Source organism: Anabrus simplex, chromosome 1 (assembly GCF_040414725.1).
Source record: "Anabrus simplex isolate iqAnaSimp1 chromosome 1, ASM4041472v1, whole genome shotgun sequence".
Classification (NCBI taxonomy): domain Eukaryota; kingdom Metazoa; phylum Arthropoda; class Insecta; order Orthoptera; family Tettigoniidae; genus Anabrus; species Anabrus simplex.
Window position 1 is genome coordinate 1,570,208,692 of NC_090265.1, and position 21,567 is coordinate 1,570,230,258.

Sequence of the window (21,567 nt, forward strand, 5' to 3'; positions counted from 1 at the left end):
ATCATCTGAGTTTTCTTATTTTTAATTTTTCTTTAATCGAGGTATCTTTGATAAGAGGTTTGGTAGAAGGAATGGGTGCTTATCAGTGCTTCATTGGTAAATATTTTATTGAATTTTTGTTTGATAATGCTTCTTTCATTAGCATTAATATTACTTTTGTCATGCACTTCTCAACCTAGAGAGCAGGCAAATTGCCTGAAGTCTGCTCATGTAGATGTCAAAAGAGATTTATTTTCATTATATATACATAAAGTCATAAATCACAATTTTATATTGAGCACGTTGTTATGAAATTAACTTACTATGAAGTTCTTTATGTCAATTCACTTTACTAACATCTCTCAGAAGAACATGAATGTTTGTTTATGGGGGTTTGTATCTTTGTAGGTTGTTTGTTTGTTATTTAATAGGAATTTTTAAAACTGTAGACCTTATTTTTTTTGAACGGCCTGCATAAGCAGAACCATATCAGGAAGAAATAGGCCCTATTTAGGTATAATCCAAATGCTTCTCTTTAAATTCATCAGTATTTTCAAGGAACTTCAGATGGATATATTTTCCAAATTTACCATCGTAATTAGACAGATGGAGGGCCTTGTTACCTAGGCAGCTGGAAAAGGGTGATGACAGCGTTGAATTAGATCTTTCAAAAAAGATGTATTTAATTAACTGTCCATATGTAACAGATTGTCATCTTTTTAAATTTTAGGTAAAGGAGCGTGCTGCTATGACGTTGGGATTTCTCTGCGTTGGAGAGATTTTCCCCCATAGTCGTGAAGTTATTCAGGGCTTCCTTGACCTGGCAAAAGATACAAGAGATGTAGATGTCCATCTCACTGTTGGAGAAGCTCTAGTGTGTTGCGTGCTGAGTTCAGCGTCACCTCAGGCTCGAGATGGATGGAGTGTCTTGGAAGAAGAATTTGAAGGTCCTGGCAATACATGTGGGGATCAGGATTTGGAATGGCTTATGGCAGAACTACTAAATAAAATGGCTCCCAATCCACATCCCAATATAAGACAAGTAATTACTTTAAACATTATATTTTTCAGAGATATACATTTTTTAAATCAAGAGACTAAGGTTTCGTCTACTGTGAAAAGTCAGGTAACTTATTTGCCATGTCTAAGATTACTTCTGTTTTATGACATGTATAATGCTACTGACAGCATAAATGTTCACTTCCTGAAGGGTAGTTTATTGGGCACTTTGTGGATTGGACAAAACTGCCGTGGCGTACCAACAACCGAAGACAAGGACAATCAAACAACTGAAGCCACAATACCGCAGCCCAAGTCTTCGATTGTTAGCCCAACCACCAAAGAGACAAGAGGCCATCCCAGTGTGAAATAATGCCAATTACTTAGGGTAGGCCTCGATAAAAACACAGACACAGGACTGGGAAGCGATGGAATGTGGGCAGAACCAAAGGTTGAAAGGAACTTCAACAAAGGGTGGATCCAGGGGAATAGGATAGAGCAATTCATGCGAAATACCCTAAAACACTAAATCATTTAAACCACATGTAACATTTAATAAATAAGAATATTTGTTTAAAAGGATAGTAACACCAATAATAATCCATATAATTTTAAAAGAAACAACAACATTTAACTAAATAAATTAAATAAGAACAGGAAATAATTAATTCAACACTGGAACCATATTGAATCACCAAAGGTATAATACCTTTAGGAAAAAAAAAAATATATATATATATATATATATATATATATATATAATCTTACACACGAACTGCAGTTTTTTTTTGTTTGTTTGTGTGTTTTTTTTTTTTTTTTTTTTGTTTACATAAGGAACCTTTAGATTAATGGTCATGACTATTTGGTTGGGAGCTCTCAATAAACCCTTTTAAAGAACTGGGTACCCCTTTTAGTAGACCAACTTTTTTCTACAACAGTATTGAAAAGCTTTGAAAATATCAACACCATTTAAAATTCACGCAAGAAATAAAATTAAGAAATTAAACCAGAAGGGAAGAAAACACATCCCAATCAACTATTTCAAAATGCCACAGGTGTAGTAGGCGAAGTAAGAACTAGAAAAAATTCACATGTCAGGGACAGGTCAAACCTCTGACATATTCACACAAAAATTGTTAATTTCACCAAATCCCATCACACATTCAATGGTAGAAACATCATAGTGATCACATTTCTTAAATCACATTGCCAGTATTATTTAATGAGGCACAATAAACCCCAGTCATCATCAATCTGGTTTGACTTGACCACTATCCCACACGGGCATCTGCTCCCCAATGCTACTCGAAAGACAATCAACTCATAATGGTGATGTAATCCTTATCAAGTTCTAATCAATACCCACTATCTTGACATAACAGTGACATAACCGTCGTAAAATGGAGCAACACAACAATAGCAAGAGTTAAAACCGTAACATTAAAGCAAATTAAGCTCCAAAAGGATAATAGCACCTTCAATATTATATAGAAAATAAATGAGTTCCAAGAGAGCCAATTAATAATAATAATGACCCAAGAAGGTTAAGTAAAACACATCTGAGAATGTCAAATTTAAATATTAACAATGATAATACTATGCTACTAGGCCTTGGCAGAGCCTAGAATGGTCTTTAAATATAATACTGAAAGAACACTTAATTACGAAGACCACAGCTGTTTTAGTTTTAAGTCTGTTGAAGTACATACCGGATATCACCTTGAAATTTAGGGGGAAACACTTTTAAACAGCTTCAATTATTATTTCAGGTGATGAAGACCAGATTTGAGGCATTTTCACACAATATCACAGGAAATATCCACGCAACACTATTGCGCTGCATAGCAATATGTTTCAGTCCGACATGTTTACATTCGGGAAACTCCTGGTATTAACACAGTCATGGTAGATAAGCTATCTTTCACACAAAATATGTTTTCAAAACTTACCAACGAAGAGGTTCATTAATAATCCTGACAGATCCCTTTTTATTAAACAGTAGCATATAACACACAGTTAGTATTTAAACAAAATTAAATAACATTGCACCAATCACCCACTTGAAGAGTAAATAGAACCAAACAAAATAACTCATCACACAGCAGGAACAATGTAAATAAGAGGCTCCACAGCCACTTCAGTCCCATAACTAGGGTGGACGGTAATCATCTCCCTTAGCCATAATGGCTAGACGGAGTGTCACTGCAAACACAGCCATCTTGAAGATGATTAGAAGCCAACTCCCTGTTCACAGAGTAGGAACATAAGTCAACACACATGAACTTCAGTGTTGTAGCAAACGGGAGCACATATAAAATAAGGAACAGATAATAAGCCAATTAGTTGATATTCTTTGTTGTAGCCTTCATACAGTTTCGAATATAGTCTGTCAGTTAAGTGATAATTTTGCTTTCAGCACTGCAGATAATTTCTTCTTTTTCTTCTTTTATGACCACATAGGATCACTTTAGTCAGTCCGTCGTTCAGGTCTCTTTGAAGGGATTGTTCAAGCTTTGCGGTCCTCCCAATACTTCTTCAGACGCTCCGATCTTCGTGCCCTTTCCTCAGTTGAAAATGTGCGTGTTGTTGATTTGTTTTGTGTAAGGGTAAAGCGGAGGTTTTGTATTCTTGAGTTTTGTATTCAATTTTATCTTATTTGTGGTGTCTTCTGTTGTAAGGCCTATTTCCTTCAGATCCTCTCTTACTTCTCTGATCCATTTACATCCTGTTGTGGTATTTTTTGAGACGAGATTGTGTTGAACTAGTTGTTTCAGAAGTCTCGAATCCTGCATCCTCATGATATGTCCAAAGAATCCCAGTCTTCTCTTACGCATAGTATCTGTAATGGGTATACACCCAAATAATCCCCGCCATCGGATAATCACCGTACCCTAATTTTAGGAAGAAAAATGAAGACAAAAGTTATTTCTCTAATTATGTACAGTATGTATAGCTTTGTTAAATATTAATACAGTATCATCAGTCAATCATTCATCAATGATCTGTATTTAGGGCTATCAGCCAGGTGGCAGATTCCTTATAAATTATTTTTACCTAGCTTTTTCTTAGTTGTTTTTGAAGAACTTGGAAATTTATCGATCATATCCCTTGATAATTTATTCCAATCCCTTACTCCTCATCCTATAAATGAATATTTTACCACAGTTTGTCCTCTTGAATTCCAACTTTATCTTCATATTATAATCTTTCGTACTTTGAAAAGCTCCACTTAATCTATTTGTCTACTAATGTCTCTCCATGCCAATTCAACAGCTCGAATCATACCACAGTTAAGCCCCTCGTCTCATTACTCCCTAGTCTAGTTTTCCCTGCCCAAAGTTTGCAACAATTTCATAACACTACCCCTTTATCGGAAATCACCCAGAACAAATCGTGCTTCTTTCCTTTGGATCTTTTCCAGTTCTTGTATCAAGTAGTCCTGGTGTTGGTCCCATACACAGTAATTTCAAAAATGTATCTAAATTTAACCCATTCAGGTACCATTTGTTGGAATAAATATGTGACCTAGAATCTTCTTCATCCATTCCCTTTTCCAGATTCTCTCTGGGTAGGGTAGTGTACCAAAGCCCTCCACCTTACTAGATCTTTCAACCACTTCTCTTCTAGTACTTTATTGCTATCGACTCCTCTATTTGGAATACAGTCCACAACAGAGCTCCTCCATAATAATAAATAATAAGATGGCGACTACTGTGTGTGAGTCTGTGATATACGTAGTAGATAATGGTGTAAGATGCAGTGAAAAATGTGGCAAATGCAGAAGAGTAGTTAAAAATGGGATTCTGTGTCGTAAGTGTGATGAATGGTACCATTTTCGTTGTGCAAATATTGTAAATAGGACTGATATTGAAGAAAATGAGTGGCTGTGTCCCGAGTGTAAACAAACTGAGAGTGAGGCAGAACAACAAGAAAGAGAGACTTACGAAACTATAATTAAGATTTTAGGAGTGCTACAAGAGGACTTATGCGCTCTGAAACATGAAAATGAAAGCTTAAAGGACAGAATAAAGAAACTGGAAGATAAAGAAGACATTGGAGAAGAAAGATCGCCGTGGACGGAAGTGACGCGTGGCCATTTTAGGCCTAATGTTAAACATATGGGAGAAACTACGTACAACTTAAAACCGGGAAAAAACTCTTTGCAGTGCCAAAATAGATTTCAGTTATTGCAGCAAGTTCCAGAAGAAGACACACCAAGTTTTCCAAAAAATTTTATATCCAGTGGAGGTAAGCTACAGAAGAAAACCAACCGAAAGTCAAGATCGCCAAAGATTCATCTCTACGCAGACAGTCAAGGGCGGGGTATGGCAGAAGGCATCAAAGATGAGTTGCAGAATCCAGAGACTGAGGTTTTAGGACTAATAAAACCAGGTGCCAAAACTGAAGACGTCCTTTCAAGTTGTGATCCTGTGTTCGAGAAGGACAATTATGTGGTGATTGTGAGTGGTACAAATGACATTGCTGCAAATGAAGGTGAGGAATTAATTACGACTCTCAGAGGTAAGATTTCTAAACTACCTGACTCAAAAGTAATTGTAGTAAATGTGCCACCCAGGTTTGACCTTTTAGAGGACTCATGTGTGAACAAAGCTGTACATGATGTAAATATAAAAATTAAGAGATTAAGTAAGAGTTTTAGAAATGTCCATGTAGTAGATACTTTAGGTCTTGGCAGGCAAATGTTCACTAGACATGGGTTACATCTAAATGGTAATGGAAAAGCAACTCTCTGTAGACAAATTGCTACAATTATCAACAGAGATTTGCAAACTAATCTGTACTTAAGAAAACCCATACCACTAAACTGGCACATACAGGGAAACTTGCCAGAAAACCCAGACCCTTAAATCAAGAACTATGTACAAGGATCTGGGTTCCAGGGAAGTTCTCAACTCATGTGTCGAACGTTACCCAATTGCAACAGTCAAGTTTTAGGGAGGAAGGAGGTCTGAGATTGCTCTTGGTAAACTGTCAGAGTGTAGTAAATAAACAATTAAAATTCGGTACATTGATGGAATCTTATGAGACGGATGTGGTGATAGGAGTGGAATCATGGTTGAGAGAAGGGGTGGGTAATACAGAAGTATTTCCAGAAGGGTATACAGTCTATCGTAGAGACCGAGGAGATAAAAAGGGAGGAGGGGTATTTATTCTGGTGAAGGAAACTTATTGTTCGCATGAATGGTTTACTGATGAAAGGGATGAAATATTAGGGATAAAATTAGTTTGTGATAATATGAAGGAGGTGGGAATTATAGGAACATATAGGCCCCGAAGAGAGGAAAGAGACATGGAAATATTTGAGAAAATAATAGATTATACTCATAAAAACAATAATGATACGGTAATAATTGGGGGAGATCTAAACTTGCCTGAAGTTGAATGGAATGGAGCTGCAAGTGAAGCCCATGAACAGAAACTGGCAAATAAGTTAATTTGGGAGGGAGGATTTACACAAGTAGTACAAGAACCAACTCGTCTCAATAACTTACTAGATGTATTCTTGATTAAACCATGGGAAATTGTTGATAAAACTGAGGTAATTGAAGGAATAGGTGACCATAAGGCTGTAATAATGGATGTAGGACTGGTACCAAAAAGGCTTAATAAGAGGGTCACACAAGACAAGAAATTGTACAGAAAAACTAAAGTTGATGAATTTGGGACTTACCTTAAATCACAATTCAGTTGTTGGATAAGTGAAGGGAGTAATGTGGATACACTTTGGGCTAAATTCAAAGGAATCATTTGGGAAGGAGAGAAGAGATTTGTACCTGTTAAGAAGGGTAAAATGACCTCAGACCCTGTTTATTACACAAGGGAAATAAGAAAATTAAAAAGAAAATGTAGAATAGTAAACAGGAAAATCAAAGAAGGTAGGGAGAGTAGAGAAAGTAGAAAACAGCTAATGAGGGAACTGAATAGAGTGAAAAAGGAAGCAAAAGAGAATTATATGAATGGCATTCTTCAAGAGGGTAATGACCACAAAGGGAAATGGAAAAAGCTGTATTCATATATTAGGAATCAAAAAGGAAAAGGAATCCAAATTCCTACAATGGTGGGAGAAGGGGGTGAACACTATTTAACAGATACTGAGAAAGCAAACCTCTTTAGTAGGGAATTCCGAGATTCAGTAGAAGATTGTCAGGACTTGGAAACCGTAACAGAAGGTAGAGAGGGAGAGACACAGAGGGAAACAAGAAGCTTCTCATTCACAAATGAAGATATTTTCAGAGAAATCCAACTGCTTCAACAAGGAAAAGCAGCAGGAAGTGATCAAATTACTGGGGAGGTATTAAAGACAATGGGGTGGTATATAGTGCCTTATTTAAAATTTCTCTTTGACTATGTCATAAATAATAGTGTGATACCAAAGGAATGGAAAGAATCTATAATAATACCAATTTATAAAGGAAAGGGTGATAAAAGGAAACCAGAGAACTACAGACCAATCAGCCTGACCAGTATAGTTTGTAAAATACTGGAGAGTTTAATAGCAAAGTACATCAGAGGGATATGTGATATGTGATGATAAAAATTGGTTCATGAGGAGCCAGTATGGATTTAGAAAGAAATTTTCTTGCGAGGCACAACTGGTGGGATTTCAGCAGGACATATCAGACCAGTTAGATTCAGGAGGCCAGTTAGATTGCATAGCCATAGATCTTTCCAAAGCCTTTGATAGAGTGGAACATGGAATATTATTAAAGAAATTGGAGGGAATAGGATTGGATGTAAGGGTTATACGTTGGATAAGAACATTTCTAAATTCAAGGGTTCAGAAAGTCAAAGTTGGAAATAATATATCCCAAGAAGAGAAAGTCTGGAAGGGAATTGCACAGGGTAGTATAATCGGTCCGTTACTTTTCTTAATATACGCAAATGATTTAGGGAACAATATAACATCGAAGATAAGATTGTATGCAGATGACATAATTGTTTATAGGGAAATAAATAACATTGAGGATTGTTCAGAATTACAAAGGGACCTTGACAGTATCCAAGAATGGGTTGAAGAAAATAATATGAAGATTAATGGAGGCAAATCAACTGTTACAACTTTTACAAACAGGAGCTTTAAAACTGAATTTGAATATACTTTGGATGAGGTAGTTATCCCAAAAGATGGCAAGTGCAAATACTTAGGTGTGAGATTTGAAAGTAATTTGCACTGGAAGGGTCATGTTGATGACATTGTTAGGAAAGCATACAGATCGTTACATGTCATAATGAGACTACTTAAAGGATGCAACAAAGAATTAAAAGAAAAAAGTTACTTGAGTATGGTTCGTCCATTATTGGAATATGCAAACAGTGTTTGGGATCCTCACCAAGAATACCTAATAAAAGAACTAGATGGTGTGCAGAGAAAAGCAGCAAGGTTTGTAACAGGGGATTTCAGGAGAAAGAGTAGTGTATCAGAAATGTTAAAGGAACTTGGGTGGGAAACTTTAAGTAAGAGAAGGGAGAAAACTAGACTTATAGAATTATATAGAGCCTATACAGGAGAAGAAGCATGGGGAGATATCCGTGAGAGGCTTCGGTTGGAAAATAATTATATTGGTAGAACTGACCACAAGTACAAAATTAGAAGGAATTTTAGCAGAAGCGATTGGGGTAAATTTTCTTTCATTGGGAAGGGCGTGAAGGAGTGGAACAGTTTACCAGGGGTAGTGTTTGATCCTTTTCCAAAATCTGTACAGATATTCAAGAGAATAAACAACAACAGAGATAATAAATTAAATGTTGGAGGGCATTCGACCAGTGCAGGATATTGTAAATAATAAATGTGTGTGATTAAATTAATTCCATCCCCTGGTCTAAGGAGTTTGGACAGCCCAAGTAGGGGACTGCCTGTAGGGGTGAAGTACAGTGGGGACTTCGAGGGCCCTGGGACCGCTACGGTAGCTGTGAAGGCCCTTCAGGAACTCTGAAAAGTGGTGGCAAAAGGGGCTCTGGTTAAGACGCAGCAGGTCGTTATGCTACTTAGGTTCCAAAATGGGTAAAATATAAATATGTAAATAAATTCAGTGTTAATTTTAATCTTATACCAGTTGTATAGTATTATTAGAAGTAATTTCACATACCGTACTGTATATGAGTTGACTATGTTCGTAAGATATTATAAGTAGAATTTTGTAAACAATATAAATTTATTAAGGATGATGTGTGTGTTTAATAGAAAAAATTATTAGCGTAAATTGTATAATATTGTACTCTAGAAAAATTTTCTTCGTCTCCTGTTAATTTAAAATTTAGTGCTTGACAATAATGTATTTTAGTGTACCATTTGCCACCGAGGTAGACACCTCATTTGCAAATAAAGAGATTTTGATTTGATTTGATCTTATTTTAGGCTATCCCCTAGACCTCTTTCCAGTCTCTATCCATGAATGTTCTCTTTGATATTCTCTCCCCTGGCATTCTCATCATGTGTCCAAACCATTTTAGCTTTGCTATATCAATCTCATCTCGTCTTTCCCTGTATGCTTCTCAAGAACATCATTTCAGCTGCTTTTATCTTACTTTGGTTCCGCTTAGTCAACGTCCAGGCTGCTGAAACATATGTCAGTATAGGTTTATAGTAGGACGAGTATAAAACCTTCTTGCACTTCATTAGCACATCTTTGTTCCATACAATGTCTCCCACACACTTGTAGAAACTTGCAGACTGTTGTATTCTTCAATCAATTTCTCCATCCAAATTTCCATCTTGTGACATCATGCTGCCCAAATATTTTAAAATGTTCACTACTTCAAGAGGTTCAGTTCCTATTTTTATCACTCCCCTGGATTTTTTTGTTACCTCTCGTCATGACCAAAGTCTTGTTTTTCGCAGTACTAATCTTCATTCCAAAATTTCTTACCTTCTCATTCCATAAATCAACTTGTGTCTGTACTTCCTCTTCATTATCTCCCCGAACTACAATGTCATCAGCAAAGGGCATAGACCTTACTTGCTTGCCCATCATCTTCTCCTTGACATCATGTAGAATTCTATCCATGATAATAAACAGTAAGGGAAACAATACACTTCCCTGTCTTAAGCCTGTCTAAACTCAGAACCATTTAGTTTGACCCACTTTGGTTCTAACACAACTTTCGAAATTTTGATACAATGCTATTACCATTACCATTGTTTCATTCCCAATCTGTGCCCCTGCCAAGTGTTTTCCATACCAAATTCCTTGGGACACTGTCATATGCCTATCCAATATCTAGAAACGTTACTACCATGTCCTTTCCATATTCCCGATACCTTTCCATCATTTGATACAATGCAAATATTGGGTCAGTTGTTGACCTGCCTCTTCTGAATCCATACTGGTGTTCTGCCAATTTTCCCTCTATTGTGTCTCTTATTCATTTATCCAATATTCTTTCAAGGATCTTAGTTGTGCAAGGTATCAGTGTCGCTCCTCTGTAATTTTCACATTGCTTCCTGTCTCCTTTCTTGAAAATTGGTATAATGAATCCTTTCATCCACTCTTTTGGAACAGTCTTTTCTTTCCATATCCCTCTGAAGAGTCTATATAACCACTATAGACCAATTGCTGCTGCTGCTGCTGTTGCTGCTATTATCATTTCTATGATGACCTTGTCAATTCAAGCTGTCTTGCCTCATTTCATTCCTTTAGTGGCCCACTCAGTCTCTGCCATGGACACCTAGTTTTCCCTACATACATATACATACGTATCCCACGTCCATTCCATCGTAAGTGATGGGTCGGCGAACAAGGCTTCTCCACCAGTTGCGGTCTCTGATCTTCTCTCCTTCTTCGATGCTTTCCAAAGTATGTCCTTGCTGTTGAATGTCTATCTTCACTATGTCCTTGTACCTGAGTCTTGGTCGCCCTCTTGGTCTTTTGTCTTCAAGTTTTAGATCATACATTTTTTTGGTAATCTGTTATCCCCCACGTGTCGCATATGTCCATACCATCTCAGTCGCTACGCTGTTATTCTGTCCTGCAGTCTTACAACTTGAGCCTGCTTGCGGATTTCCTCATTACGGACCTGTCCCTCCATGTTTTACCGATCATGCGACGGACAAATCTCATTTCTGCTGCCTGGATTCTACTAACATCTTTATTTCTCATGGTCCATGTTTCGCAACCATAGGTCAGGATTGGTACTTAATAGGTTTCATATATGACTCTCTTACATTTTGTTGGTATTTTCTTGTTCCATATTATGTCTTTAACTATTTTGTAAAAGTTGCTACCTGGCTGAATTCTGTGGGAAATTTTCTTGTCTATAGAACCAGTATCAGAGATAACACATCCAAGATATTTGAATTGATGGTTCATCTGTATCTGTTTCCCCTCCATTTCAATATGTCCCATTGGTTGTCCATATCTCTCCATGACCATAACCTCACCTTTCTCTTGGCTGAAGATGAGTCCATTTTCTTTAGCAGCTTCTGTCCAGGAGTTTGTTTGGTCTTAAAGGTCTTCTTTAGAGTCTCCCCACAAGCATATATTGTCCGCGAACAGGATACTGTAACTTTCATTTTCTTACCTCCAATGATTTGGTGAACTTTTCTCTGAATCTCGTTCATCACAGTGATGAAAAGAAGAGGAGACAAAACACCACCCCCTCTTAACCCAGATTTTACTGTATATCAAAGGTTTCAGTCATTCCTACAGGTGTTTTGACTTTTTCGGGTATCTTCATACAAATTCTTGATCCTGTGTATCATGTCATCCTGTATTCCAATTTTCCCACACCTTCTCTCTGTTCACAGCATCAAATGCTTTCTTGATATCCAGAAAGGCTAACCACAAATCTCGCTTGTGTTCGTAGTACTTTTCCATTAACTGTCTGACTGTAAAGATTAAATCAGTTCTTGATCTCCCCTTCCTGAATCCATACTGTTCTTCGAAGAGGTTCTCTTCAATAAGATTTTACGCTCTATAATTCTTTCATAAAGTTTACCAACTTGAGATGTTAAAGTGATGCCTCTCAAGTTGAAACATTTCTATCTCCTTTCTTGAAAATTGGAATTATGATGCTTGTTTTCCTTATCTCCATCAAATTAGGTTCTTCGATTTCTCCTTGTTCTGAGGTGTTTTTCGCGTTTTAAAGGTGTTCAAAGTATTTTCCCCACCTCTGCTATATATCCTGCTTCTGTATCCTCACTTCCTCCTGTTCATTTTTAATGAAGTTAGCACTTCACTTGGGTTTTTCTTCTTTTTTTTTTTTTACACATTGAAATAAGATTTTTTTGCTTCTGATTGATTCTTCCTGCAGATATTCAGTGAATTTTTGCCAGCAAATCTTTTTCTCTTCTTGAACCACCTTGGGGCACTCCTTGCAGTGCCTGTATTCTTACTGTTCTGTTTCTCAGCCATTTTCTCCAAGCTTGTTTCTTCCCTTTAACTATATCGGTTACCCTATCATTCCACCAGGGCGTTTCTTGATCTTTCTTCTTTCCCTGACGCTCTTCCACAGGTCTTTTCTGCAGACTCTACCATGACTGTTTTAAAGTACGCCTATTTTTCTTCAACCCTTGCATATCTTCCTTAGGTATACTTGTTTTAATCTATATCTGGAACTCTTCATTCATTTCCTTCTTCTGCACTTTCCACACCCTTAGGTTTCTCTGCCTAATCTCAGTCATCTTTTGTATCTTTCCCATCTTTAACTTAGCTATCACAACTCTACTGCCTGCTGTCATTTCTTGATGGATGCAGTACTTTTGCATCCATCTCTTGGCACAGGCCAGAGTAAAGTGTAGCTTCCACCGAAGTCCCAGTCAACATCCATGACTGTGACAATATGGAAGTTGCTGGGGTATGGATAGTGCTGAGTAATGACATTTGGAGCATGACTAGTGCATCTGAGTGTTATGAAAGGTGCTGCTCATAGGGTCAGTCGTGCTGCAATAGTACTTTCTGATCCAGTGAGGAAAGCAACGGCAAACTACCTCACTCCTCATCTTGCCTAGTACGCCTCATTTTGGTGCTGTCATTGGTTTTTGGGATTTCCTTATAACCGCATAACCTTTGGTGGTGCTATTTGAGGATCCAACCAGCCTCTGGGCTGATGACCTAACAGACAGACATCACAACTCTGTGATCTCCTTCAAAAGATTAACCTGGGAGGGCTGTTACGTCTACCAACATTTTTCTGTTACCTTTCTTGACAAAAATGTAATCTATCAGAGTTTTGGTTTTGCTATCCCAGCTATATCTTGTTATTTTCTGACTGTTTTTCTTTTGAAACCATGTGTTACCAATGATCAGCTCATTTCTTCTACAAATCTACCAAAATATCTCCAGCCTTGTTTCTCTTCCCATATTCAAATGGCCCTATAATCTCTTCATCTCCCTTTCTTTCCTGATCTACTTGGGCATTCATGTCTCTAGGATCACAACTTGTCCTGTACATGGCCTTCCAGATATTCAAGGTATTCCTCTAGATCCGTATCTGTATTTCCTGTTTATGGAGCATACCCATGAATTATATCTGTAACACCAGTTTCAAGTCTCAATCTGACCTTAATCAACCTGTCATTTATGTTTTCCACCAATTCTAGATATTCCTTCAGGTCTTTTCTAATTATGAGACCTACACCATTTTTGGCTTTTTTTCCTCCACTATAGTATAAGGTGTTTCCTTTCTTCAGTTTCCTCTCACCTTTTCCTTTCAGTTTGGTCTCACTGATTCCTAGCAATGCTATATCTTTTTTCAACCATAAAATCAACAATTTCTTCCACTTTCCCTGTTAATGTCACTACATTGATGGTCACTGTCTTGATGTATTTGGTTGCTGGTCACCCATTTCTCACATTTCTCCCAGCATCACAAGAACTGCACGTCGCTTGTGGGGAACGCCCTGGCATTTTGCACGTCGCTTGTGCAGACTGCGTAGCATTTTCTGAGGCTTCAGTACACTTGTCATAGTATAGACTTTTATTACGGTGGGTTCACCACTCCCAAACTCTATCAAACCAGTTAGTAATTTCAAAAATATATCTAAATTTAACCCATTCAAGTACCATTTGTTGGAATAAGTATGTGACGTAGAATACCATTTTTAAAACGCAATTCCAGCAGCTATATACAGTGAATCGAAACACTTATATTTACAACAAAATAACAACAGGAAATGGGTACCCTGTTCTCAGGTTTGCCTTGAGAAGTCCTTAGCTGTATGAAGTACCACAAAACAGTTCTCCATACATAGGGCCACTTTGCATTTATGGCATTCAAAAGACTATTCCTTCCGCAACCCACAGGCAGTGCAGATTTTGCATTTCCTTGATGGAATTTGTTTCATTGATGCTGGTGGTATTTTGGATGAAAAGTGTCCCTGCTGCTTTCCCTGAAGTCTTAGTGGTGTTTCCCCTGGGCTTGGTCGTCCTCTAGTTGTGTAAGAGGGCAACACAAAACTTGCCAACAGCTGATCAGCTATGTTGATTCTGAAGGTTATAAACCCTTCTCACTTCCTACCAGCGTTGAGAAGGTGTAAATTACACTAGCATTCAATGGGGCCATATCCAACATATAAAAATTCAAGTTTCTTGTAGCCTTTTACTTAATCTCTCATCAACGGGAATGATGCCAGCCGCTATCGTGAGAATCTACCCTACCCATTCCACAATTGTAGTCGGTGACAAAATTGGTTTTTAGCTTCTTTTACCATCATGCCTTATCACCTCAACAAAATTTGGCCTATCATGAAGTGTAGAAAAACATATCAACTGCCTTCTTGTCTGCCCGTATCACTGCTAAAACCCCATTACTGGACAAAAATGTAAGCTTGCCCCTTCTCAGTTTTGTGTCGCCAAGTTCCTTAGCCATGTACTTCCTGTTTGGCCTTGCTGTTCCAGCTGCATAAGTCTTATTATCAAGCAGATGTCTAAAAAGTGTGAGAGAAGTGTACTAGTTGTTCATGTACAGAATTCTCCATCTACCTAGAAGCTCTCTGCACATTTCCATCAATACTTTCTCACTTGCAAGAAATTGGAACTTAACTCCAGACACATCCCAGTATAAACTTTGAATCTCCAGCAGTAGCCATTGTCTGATGAACAAACCTTCTAGATTTTTATGCCAAATCTTGCTCTCTTTGATGGATTGTATTGTAAGATAATCTACCTTTGAACTTCTTCAAACTCTGATCAGTGCAAACTTTTTCACTGGGCATTACACTCTCTGAAACCTCTCTAAAAGTAATTCCAGTACAAGTCTAACTTTTCTGAGTTTATCACCCACTGTACTTGGAGAATCAGTGGAGAAGTGGAGGAATTTATTGATGGATTTGTATCTCTTGAATGGTTTAGTTCCCCAAATATTGTGGTCTCTATTACCCTGTGTTTGGAGCAATTATCCTGTAATGAAGGCTTCCCATTCTGAGATGTCAAAATATGAAGGGCAATATGTGCCTTCATTTCATCAGCAGTAACAGGTAACCAGTGCTTCTCTTCATAAGAATTATTCAGTCCAGCATCCTCGGCTGCAGATTCCAAAAATAAATTAGCATAAGCATTGGTTTCCCTGGTTACTTGCTCCCAAAACTGTTCATTCAGGAACACATTCACTACTTCTAATTCTCTAGGAGCTTCTCCTAACTGTCTCTGATTTACAGCATCAATTTTGCCAGTAACACTGCAAATATTATTCTGTAGAGAATTACTTACGTGCTCCCATTGCCACTTATTTATGTCCGAAATAAGACTGAAACAGCTGGTGATACATTGACAATTACTTACATGCTCCCATTGCCACTTATTTTTGTCTGAAATAAGACCCGAAACAGCTGGTGATACATTGACACCATATGACCCAATATATATGGGGTCGAAAAAAGTCGCAGTTTTATAAGACAATATACAAGCTAATGGTATTGAATAAGTGGACCCATTTCTACTCTTTGATAGTGATCCATTGTCAATAAGGACCATAATGAAATTCATAACTTATGATCATTCGATCATTGTGGGTATTGAAAGTAGTTGTTACTTGGAGTGAACGTGGTGAGTTGGGTTTAGGGTATCTATAATCATGCTACAGAATTTCAATATGTTATGTAACTGTCTTGAGTCAAGCGCAGATACAAGTAAATTCATATTGAAGTCTCTTAGTAGGCTGTCTTCTAATTCCAAGAAATTTCCTGTTTTGAGAGGTTTTATAGCACCCCTATTACAACTATCTCGGTAAAGGTAATTATCTCCACAAACAGAAATTCAGGTCTTGGATGTTCAGAGTGAGGATATTTAAAAATTAATTTAGTGGGGAACTTATTCCTAATGTGCCTTCTCGCCCATTCCTATTGTTCCTCCATAATCGGTGTGGCGTGCAATGATAGACTTGAGCTTTGATATGAATACAAAACAACCTGGTAGGCAGGTTTGCGCATATTTTCTCAGTGGATTTATGAGCTAATGGCCCAGTTGGTGATGTAAAGGAAACATGTAAAGGGTGTTCTTCAGCTGAGGAAAGGAATGCTGCAGGCTGCCGCAGGGATGAGTTGGACAGAGGAGCAGAGGAAACGTGTGGAGTGCCGGTCATCATTCTCTGAGGGGCAAGTTATTTTTCGAACTCCCAAAGTCTCATGTGGTGACAAATACAATAGAATAGTTATATACCTGTGTTGTTTGTTAAGAACTGCTACTCTCTCTCTCTCTCATTACTACATTGTTTCACCCCCTACCTGCTTGATAACATTTTAAGGTCAAATCGTGCTTCACTTGTAGTCCTTTCTCGTCAGATTATAGAACAGTTATTTGTTCATCCTAAGTCCAGGCAGATTTCTGGCTGAAGTAGTCATGCATGGCATTTAGTATGTCTTTTCTCGCTGCTGTAAGCTGATTCCGTGATCAACGTACCCGATCCCTTAACCGACTTCTTTGCACGGCGGATAGGTTTATGTTCATGGTATCGCGTGAACTTGATTATGATGGGCCTTTGCTCTCCTGTCACTACCTCAGCTGTGGTTTTTTGGGTTTTCCTCTACTGGATTTTGGGATTGTTCTACCTCAGTCAGTTGGCATTTCTTAACCCTAGAGCTGGAAGAAGGCACATTTTGGCAGCATTGCATTGTGACATGCAGAGCATACTGACATGTTAACACACATTTGCTTACGCGAGTGGAGGCTGTAGGTCAGCACTTATCACATCATCACTTCAGACATCTTGCAGATTATTTTGATAGTAATGCCGTCTTTCATTTTTCCTTTGACTCATAAACATTTATTGAACTGAACATGTTTATGCCCGTTTGGAAGTTTAAGGTTCTGTTGACAGTATTAGTGTATGCATTAGTTGCTTCTGTAATATTCTATTTTCAGTCTTACAAAAGGATCATCTTGCATATCTCAGATTTTAATTTTATAATCTTGAAAACATTTCTATGTAGCAAACTTTTTAAAATGTTGAACTTTTTGAGCTGTTACTTATCAATAAGAATTCATCCAAAGGTTAACTGACTCTCAAATGATACTTCCAATTAATTTGTAGAATTTTACCATTGGCAGCCCTGAAGATATTTTCCGTGGTTTCCCACTTTCATACCAGACAAATGCTGAGCAGTACCTTTTGCCACAACCATCATCACTGAAAGCCTACTTGAGTTAGTGTAGTTGTTGAAATTATATTGAAAAGAGAAAAATAAAATCCACTCCATCATCACAGCTTTCATTGACTGTGGCTAAATAATTCATGATTATTTTACTAACAGCAGGTTCCTGTGCACTATTTTCTGTACATCAATTCATCATTAAGGAAAGTCTTTTTCAGTGCAACTTATGTCTAATCCAATCAATGCAATCCTAAAAGTGCATTTTATTGTTGTCTTGAACCAGTAACATCCTTTTGTTTTCTATGAAAAGAATACCTTATTTGACTCAGTGTTTTCATTTTATAGGCAAGCTGTATTTGGCTTCTGGCTTTGTTAAAGCACTGTGGCCATTGTGCTCCAGTCCGACAACAGCTTAATCTCGTTCAAAAAACCTTTATGGATATGCTGTCTGATAATAATGGTAAGAATAATTCCTCACAGTTATTGGGAAATTTCTTTCATATCTGAATTGCTTTTATGCTTCATTTATATGTGCAAACCAGCAACATGAAGCTGATAAGGGAGGGGAAAATTCATAGCAAATACAAAATGTTCAGTTACCTATAGATAAACACACATTATTCAAATGTCTTATATGAGGAGTTACTCTCCTTTCTAATATAGAAGTAGAAATTTTAACAATCACAAATAATGCTGTTCACAAAGCTTATGAACTAAATGGCGGCAGGTCGACATGTAATGTTCCAAGTGCTCCGTACTTTCTTGTTGTTTATAGTGGTTAAATGAGTCACATGTGAAAGTAATGAAGTGATCTTTAATGGTGGGGTGTTCAGTGAGTGTCCTAGCAGTTCAATCCTTCGAGAGAATTTGCTGATTGTGCAAAATTGTAAAATATAGTGCTTAACATGCGCCAGTGAAAATGTGTACATAACCGCTGGTACTGGCAGTGCGCTTCAAGCGAGGTGCAGGGTTGCCAGACCACCCTCATCAACATTTCACCTCATTCTCCTGACCATAGCTGCATGTGGAGACGGAGAAACAAATCCGGGACCTCCAAACAGAAACGTAACATAGAATGTCATATTTGCTGTTCTAAGGGCCACATCCCTCCTCTGCGAACCATGTGACCTTGCCGCGGTGGGGAGGCTTGCGTGTCCCAATGATGCAGATAGCCGAGCCGCAGGTGCAACCATATCGGATGGGTATCTGTTGAGAGACCAGACTAACGAATGGTTCATCGAAAGGGCGGTAGCAGCCTTTCGGCAGCTGCAAGGGCGGCAGTCTGGATGATTGACTGATACGGCCTTGTAATAATACTCAACATGGCTTAGCTGTGTTGATACTGCTACACGGCTGAAAGCAACGGGAAACTACAGCCGTAACTAACTCCCGAGGACATGCAGCTCTCTCTGTATGAATGATGTACTGATGATGGCTTCATCCCGGGTAAAATATTCCGGAGGTAAACTAGTCCCCCATTCGGATCTCCGGGTGGGGACTACACGAGAGGGGGCGATCATCAGGAAGATGGATACTGACATTCTGCGAGTCGGAGCGTGGAATGTTAGAAGTTTGAATCATTGTGGTAGGTTAGAGAATCTGAAAAGGGAGATGGATAGGCTAAAGTTAGATGTAGTTGGCATAAGTGAAGTACGTTGGCAAGAAGAACAAGATTTTTGGTCAGGCGACTACTGAATTATCAACACAAAATCAAACAGAGGAAATGCAGGAGTTGGTTTAATAATGAATAAGAAAATAGGGCAGCGGGTAAGCTACTACGACCAGCATAGTGAAAGAATTATTGTCGTCAAGATAGACACCAAACCAGTGCCCACCACAATAGTGCAGGTCTATATGCCCACTAGTTCAGAGGATGATGAAGAAATCGAAAGAATATATGAGGAGATAGAAGATTTAATACAATATGTAAAAGGTGACGAGAATCTAATTGTGATGTGAGACTGGAATGCAGTGGTAGGCCAAGGAAGAGAAGGTAGTACAGTAGGAGAATTTGGATTGGGACGAAGGAACGAAAGAGGAAGTCGTCTGGTTGAATTCTGCACTGATCATAATTTAGTCCTTGCCAATACTTGGTTCAAACACCACAAACGACGGCTGTATACGTGGACGAGACCTGGAGACACTGGAAGGTATCAAATAGACTTCATTATGATTAGGCAGAGATTCAGAAACCAGGTGTTGGATTGCAAAACTTTCCCAGGAGCAGACGTGGACTCTGACCACAACTTGTTGGTCATGAAATGCCATCTGAAGTTGAAGAAATTGAAGAAAGGAAAGAATGCAAAAAGATGGGATCTAGACAAGTTGAAAGAAAAGAATGTGAGGGATTGTTTCAAGGAACATGTTGCACAAGGACTAAATGAAAAGGCTGAAGGAAACACTATAGAGGAAGAGTGGAGAGTCATGAAAAATGAAGTCAGTAGGGCTGCTGAAGAAATGTTAGGAAGGAAGAAAAGATCAACTAAGAATCAGTGGATAACTCAGGAGATACTAGACCTGATTGATGAACGACAAAAATACAAGAATGCTAGAAATGAAGAGGGCAGAAAAGAATACAGGCGATTAAAGAATGAAGCGGATAGGAAGTGCAAGGCAGCTAAGGAACAATGGCTGAAGGAGAAATGCAAGGATGTCGAAGGCTGTATGGTCCTGGGAAAAGTAGATGCTGCATACAGGAAAATCAAGGAAACCTTTGGAGAAAGGAAATCTAGGTGTATGAATATTAAGAGCTCAGATGGAAAACCACTTCTAGGGAAAGAAGACAAAGCAGAAAGATGGCAGGAGCATATCCAACAGTTGTATCAAGGTAAAGATGTAGATAATTTGGTTCTGGAACATGAAGAGGCTGTTGATGCTGATGAAAAGGGAGACCCAATTTTGAGGTCAGAGTTTGACAGAGCTGTGAGTGACCTCAATAGGAACAAGGCACCTGGAATTGATGACATTCCCTATGAATTACTGACTGCCTTAGGAAAAACCAGCATGGCAAGGTTATTTCATTTAGTGTGCAAGATGTATGAGACAGGAGAAGTCCCATCCGATTTTCAGCAGAATGTTGTTATACCTGTTCCCAAGAAAGCCGGTGCTGACAGGTGTGAAAACTACCGCACCATTAGTTTAGTATCTCATGCCTGCAAAATTTTAACACGTATTATTTACAGAAGAATGGAAAAACAAGTTGAAGCTGAGTTGGGAGAAGATCAATTTGGCTTCAGAAGAAATGTAGGAACACGTGAAGCTATCCTGACTTTACGTCTGATCTTAGAGGATCGAATCAAGGAGGACAAGCCCACGTACATGGCATTCGTAGATCTAGAAAAGGCATTCGATAATGTTGATTGGACCAAGCTATTTATGATTCTGAAGATGATAGGGATCAGATACCGAGAACGAAGAATTATCTACAATCTGTATAAAAATCAGTCTGCAGTGATAAGAATCGAGGGCTTTGAAAAAGAAGCAGCAATCCAGAAAGGAGTGAGGCAAGGCTGCAGTTTGTCCCCTCTCCTTTTCAATGTTTACATAGAACAGGCAGTAAAGGAAATCAAAGAGAAATTTGGAAAGGGAATCACAGTCCAAGGAGAGGAAATCAAAACCTTGAGATTTGCCGATGATATTGTTATTTTATCTGAGACTGCAGAAGATCTCGAAGTTGCTGAATGGTATGGATGAAGTCTTGGGTAAGGAGTACAAGATGAAAATAAATAAGTCCAAAACAAAAGTAATGGAGTGCAGTCGAATGAAGGCAGGTGATGCAGGAAATATTAGATTAGGAAATTAAGTCTTAAACGAAGTAGATGAATATTGTTACTTGGGTAGTAAAATAACTAACGATGGCAGAAGTAAGGAGGACATAAAATGCAGACTAGCACAAGCAAGGAAGAGCTTTCTTAAGAAAAGAAATTTGCTCACTTCAAACATTGATATCGGAATTAGAAAGATGTTTTTGAAGACTTTCGTGTGGAGCGTGGCATTGTATGGAAGTGAAGCATGGACGATAACTAGCTCAGAAAGAAAGAGAA

General features: G+C 38.2%; 1 protein-coding gene across 3 annotated transcripts in view; it reads left to right on the forward strand.

The window, feature by feature from the left end:
• Positions 1 to 21,567, forward strand: part of LOC136858532 (proteasome adapter and scaffold protein ECM29) — a 925,266-nt gene that overhangs the window by 475,521 nt on the left and 428,178 nt on the right. For all 3 annotated transcript variants that reach the window (XM_067138136.2, XM_067138135.2, XM_067138138.2), the window contains 2 exons: positions 710 to 1,021; positions 17,870 to 17,984. In XM_067138136.2, the coding sequence (XP_066994237.2) occupies positions 710 to 1,021; positions 17,870 to 17,984 (427 nt within the window). The remainder of the gene's footprint in view (positions 1 to 709; positions 1,022 to 17,869; positions 17,985 to 21,567) is intronic.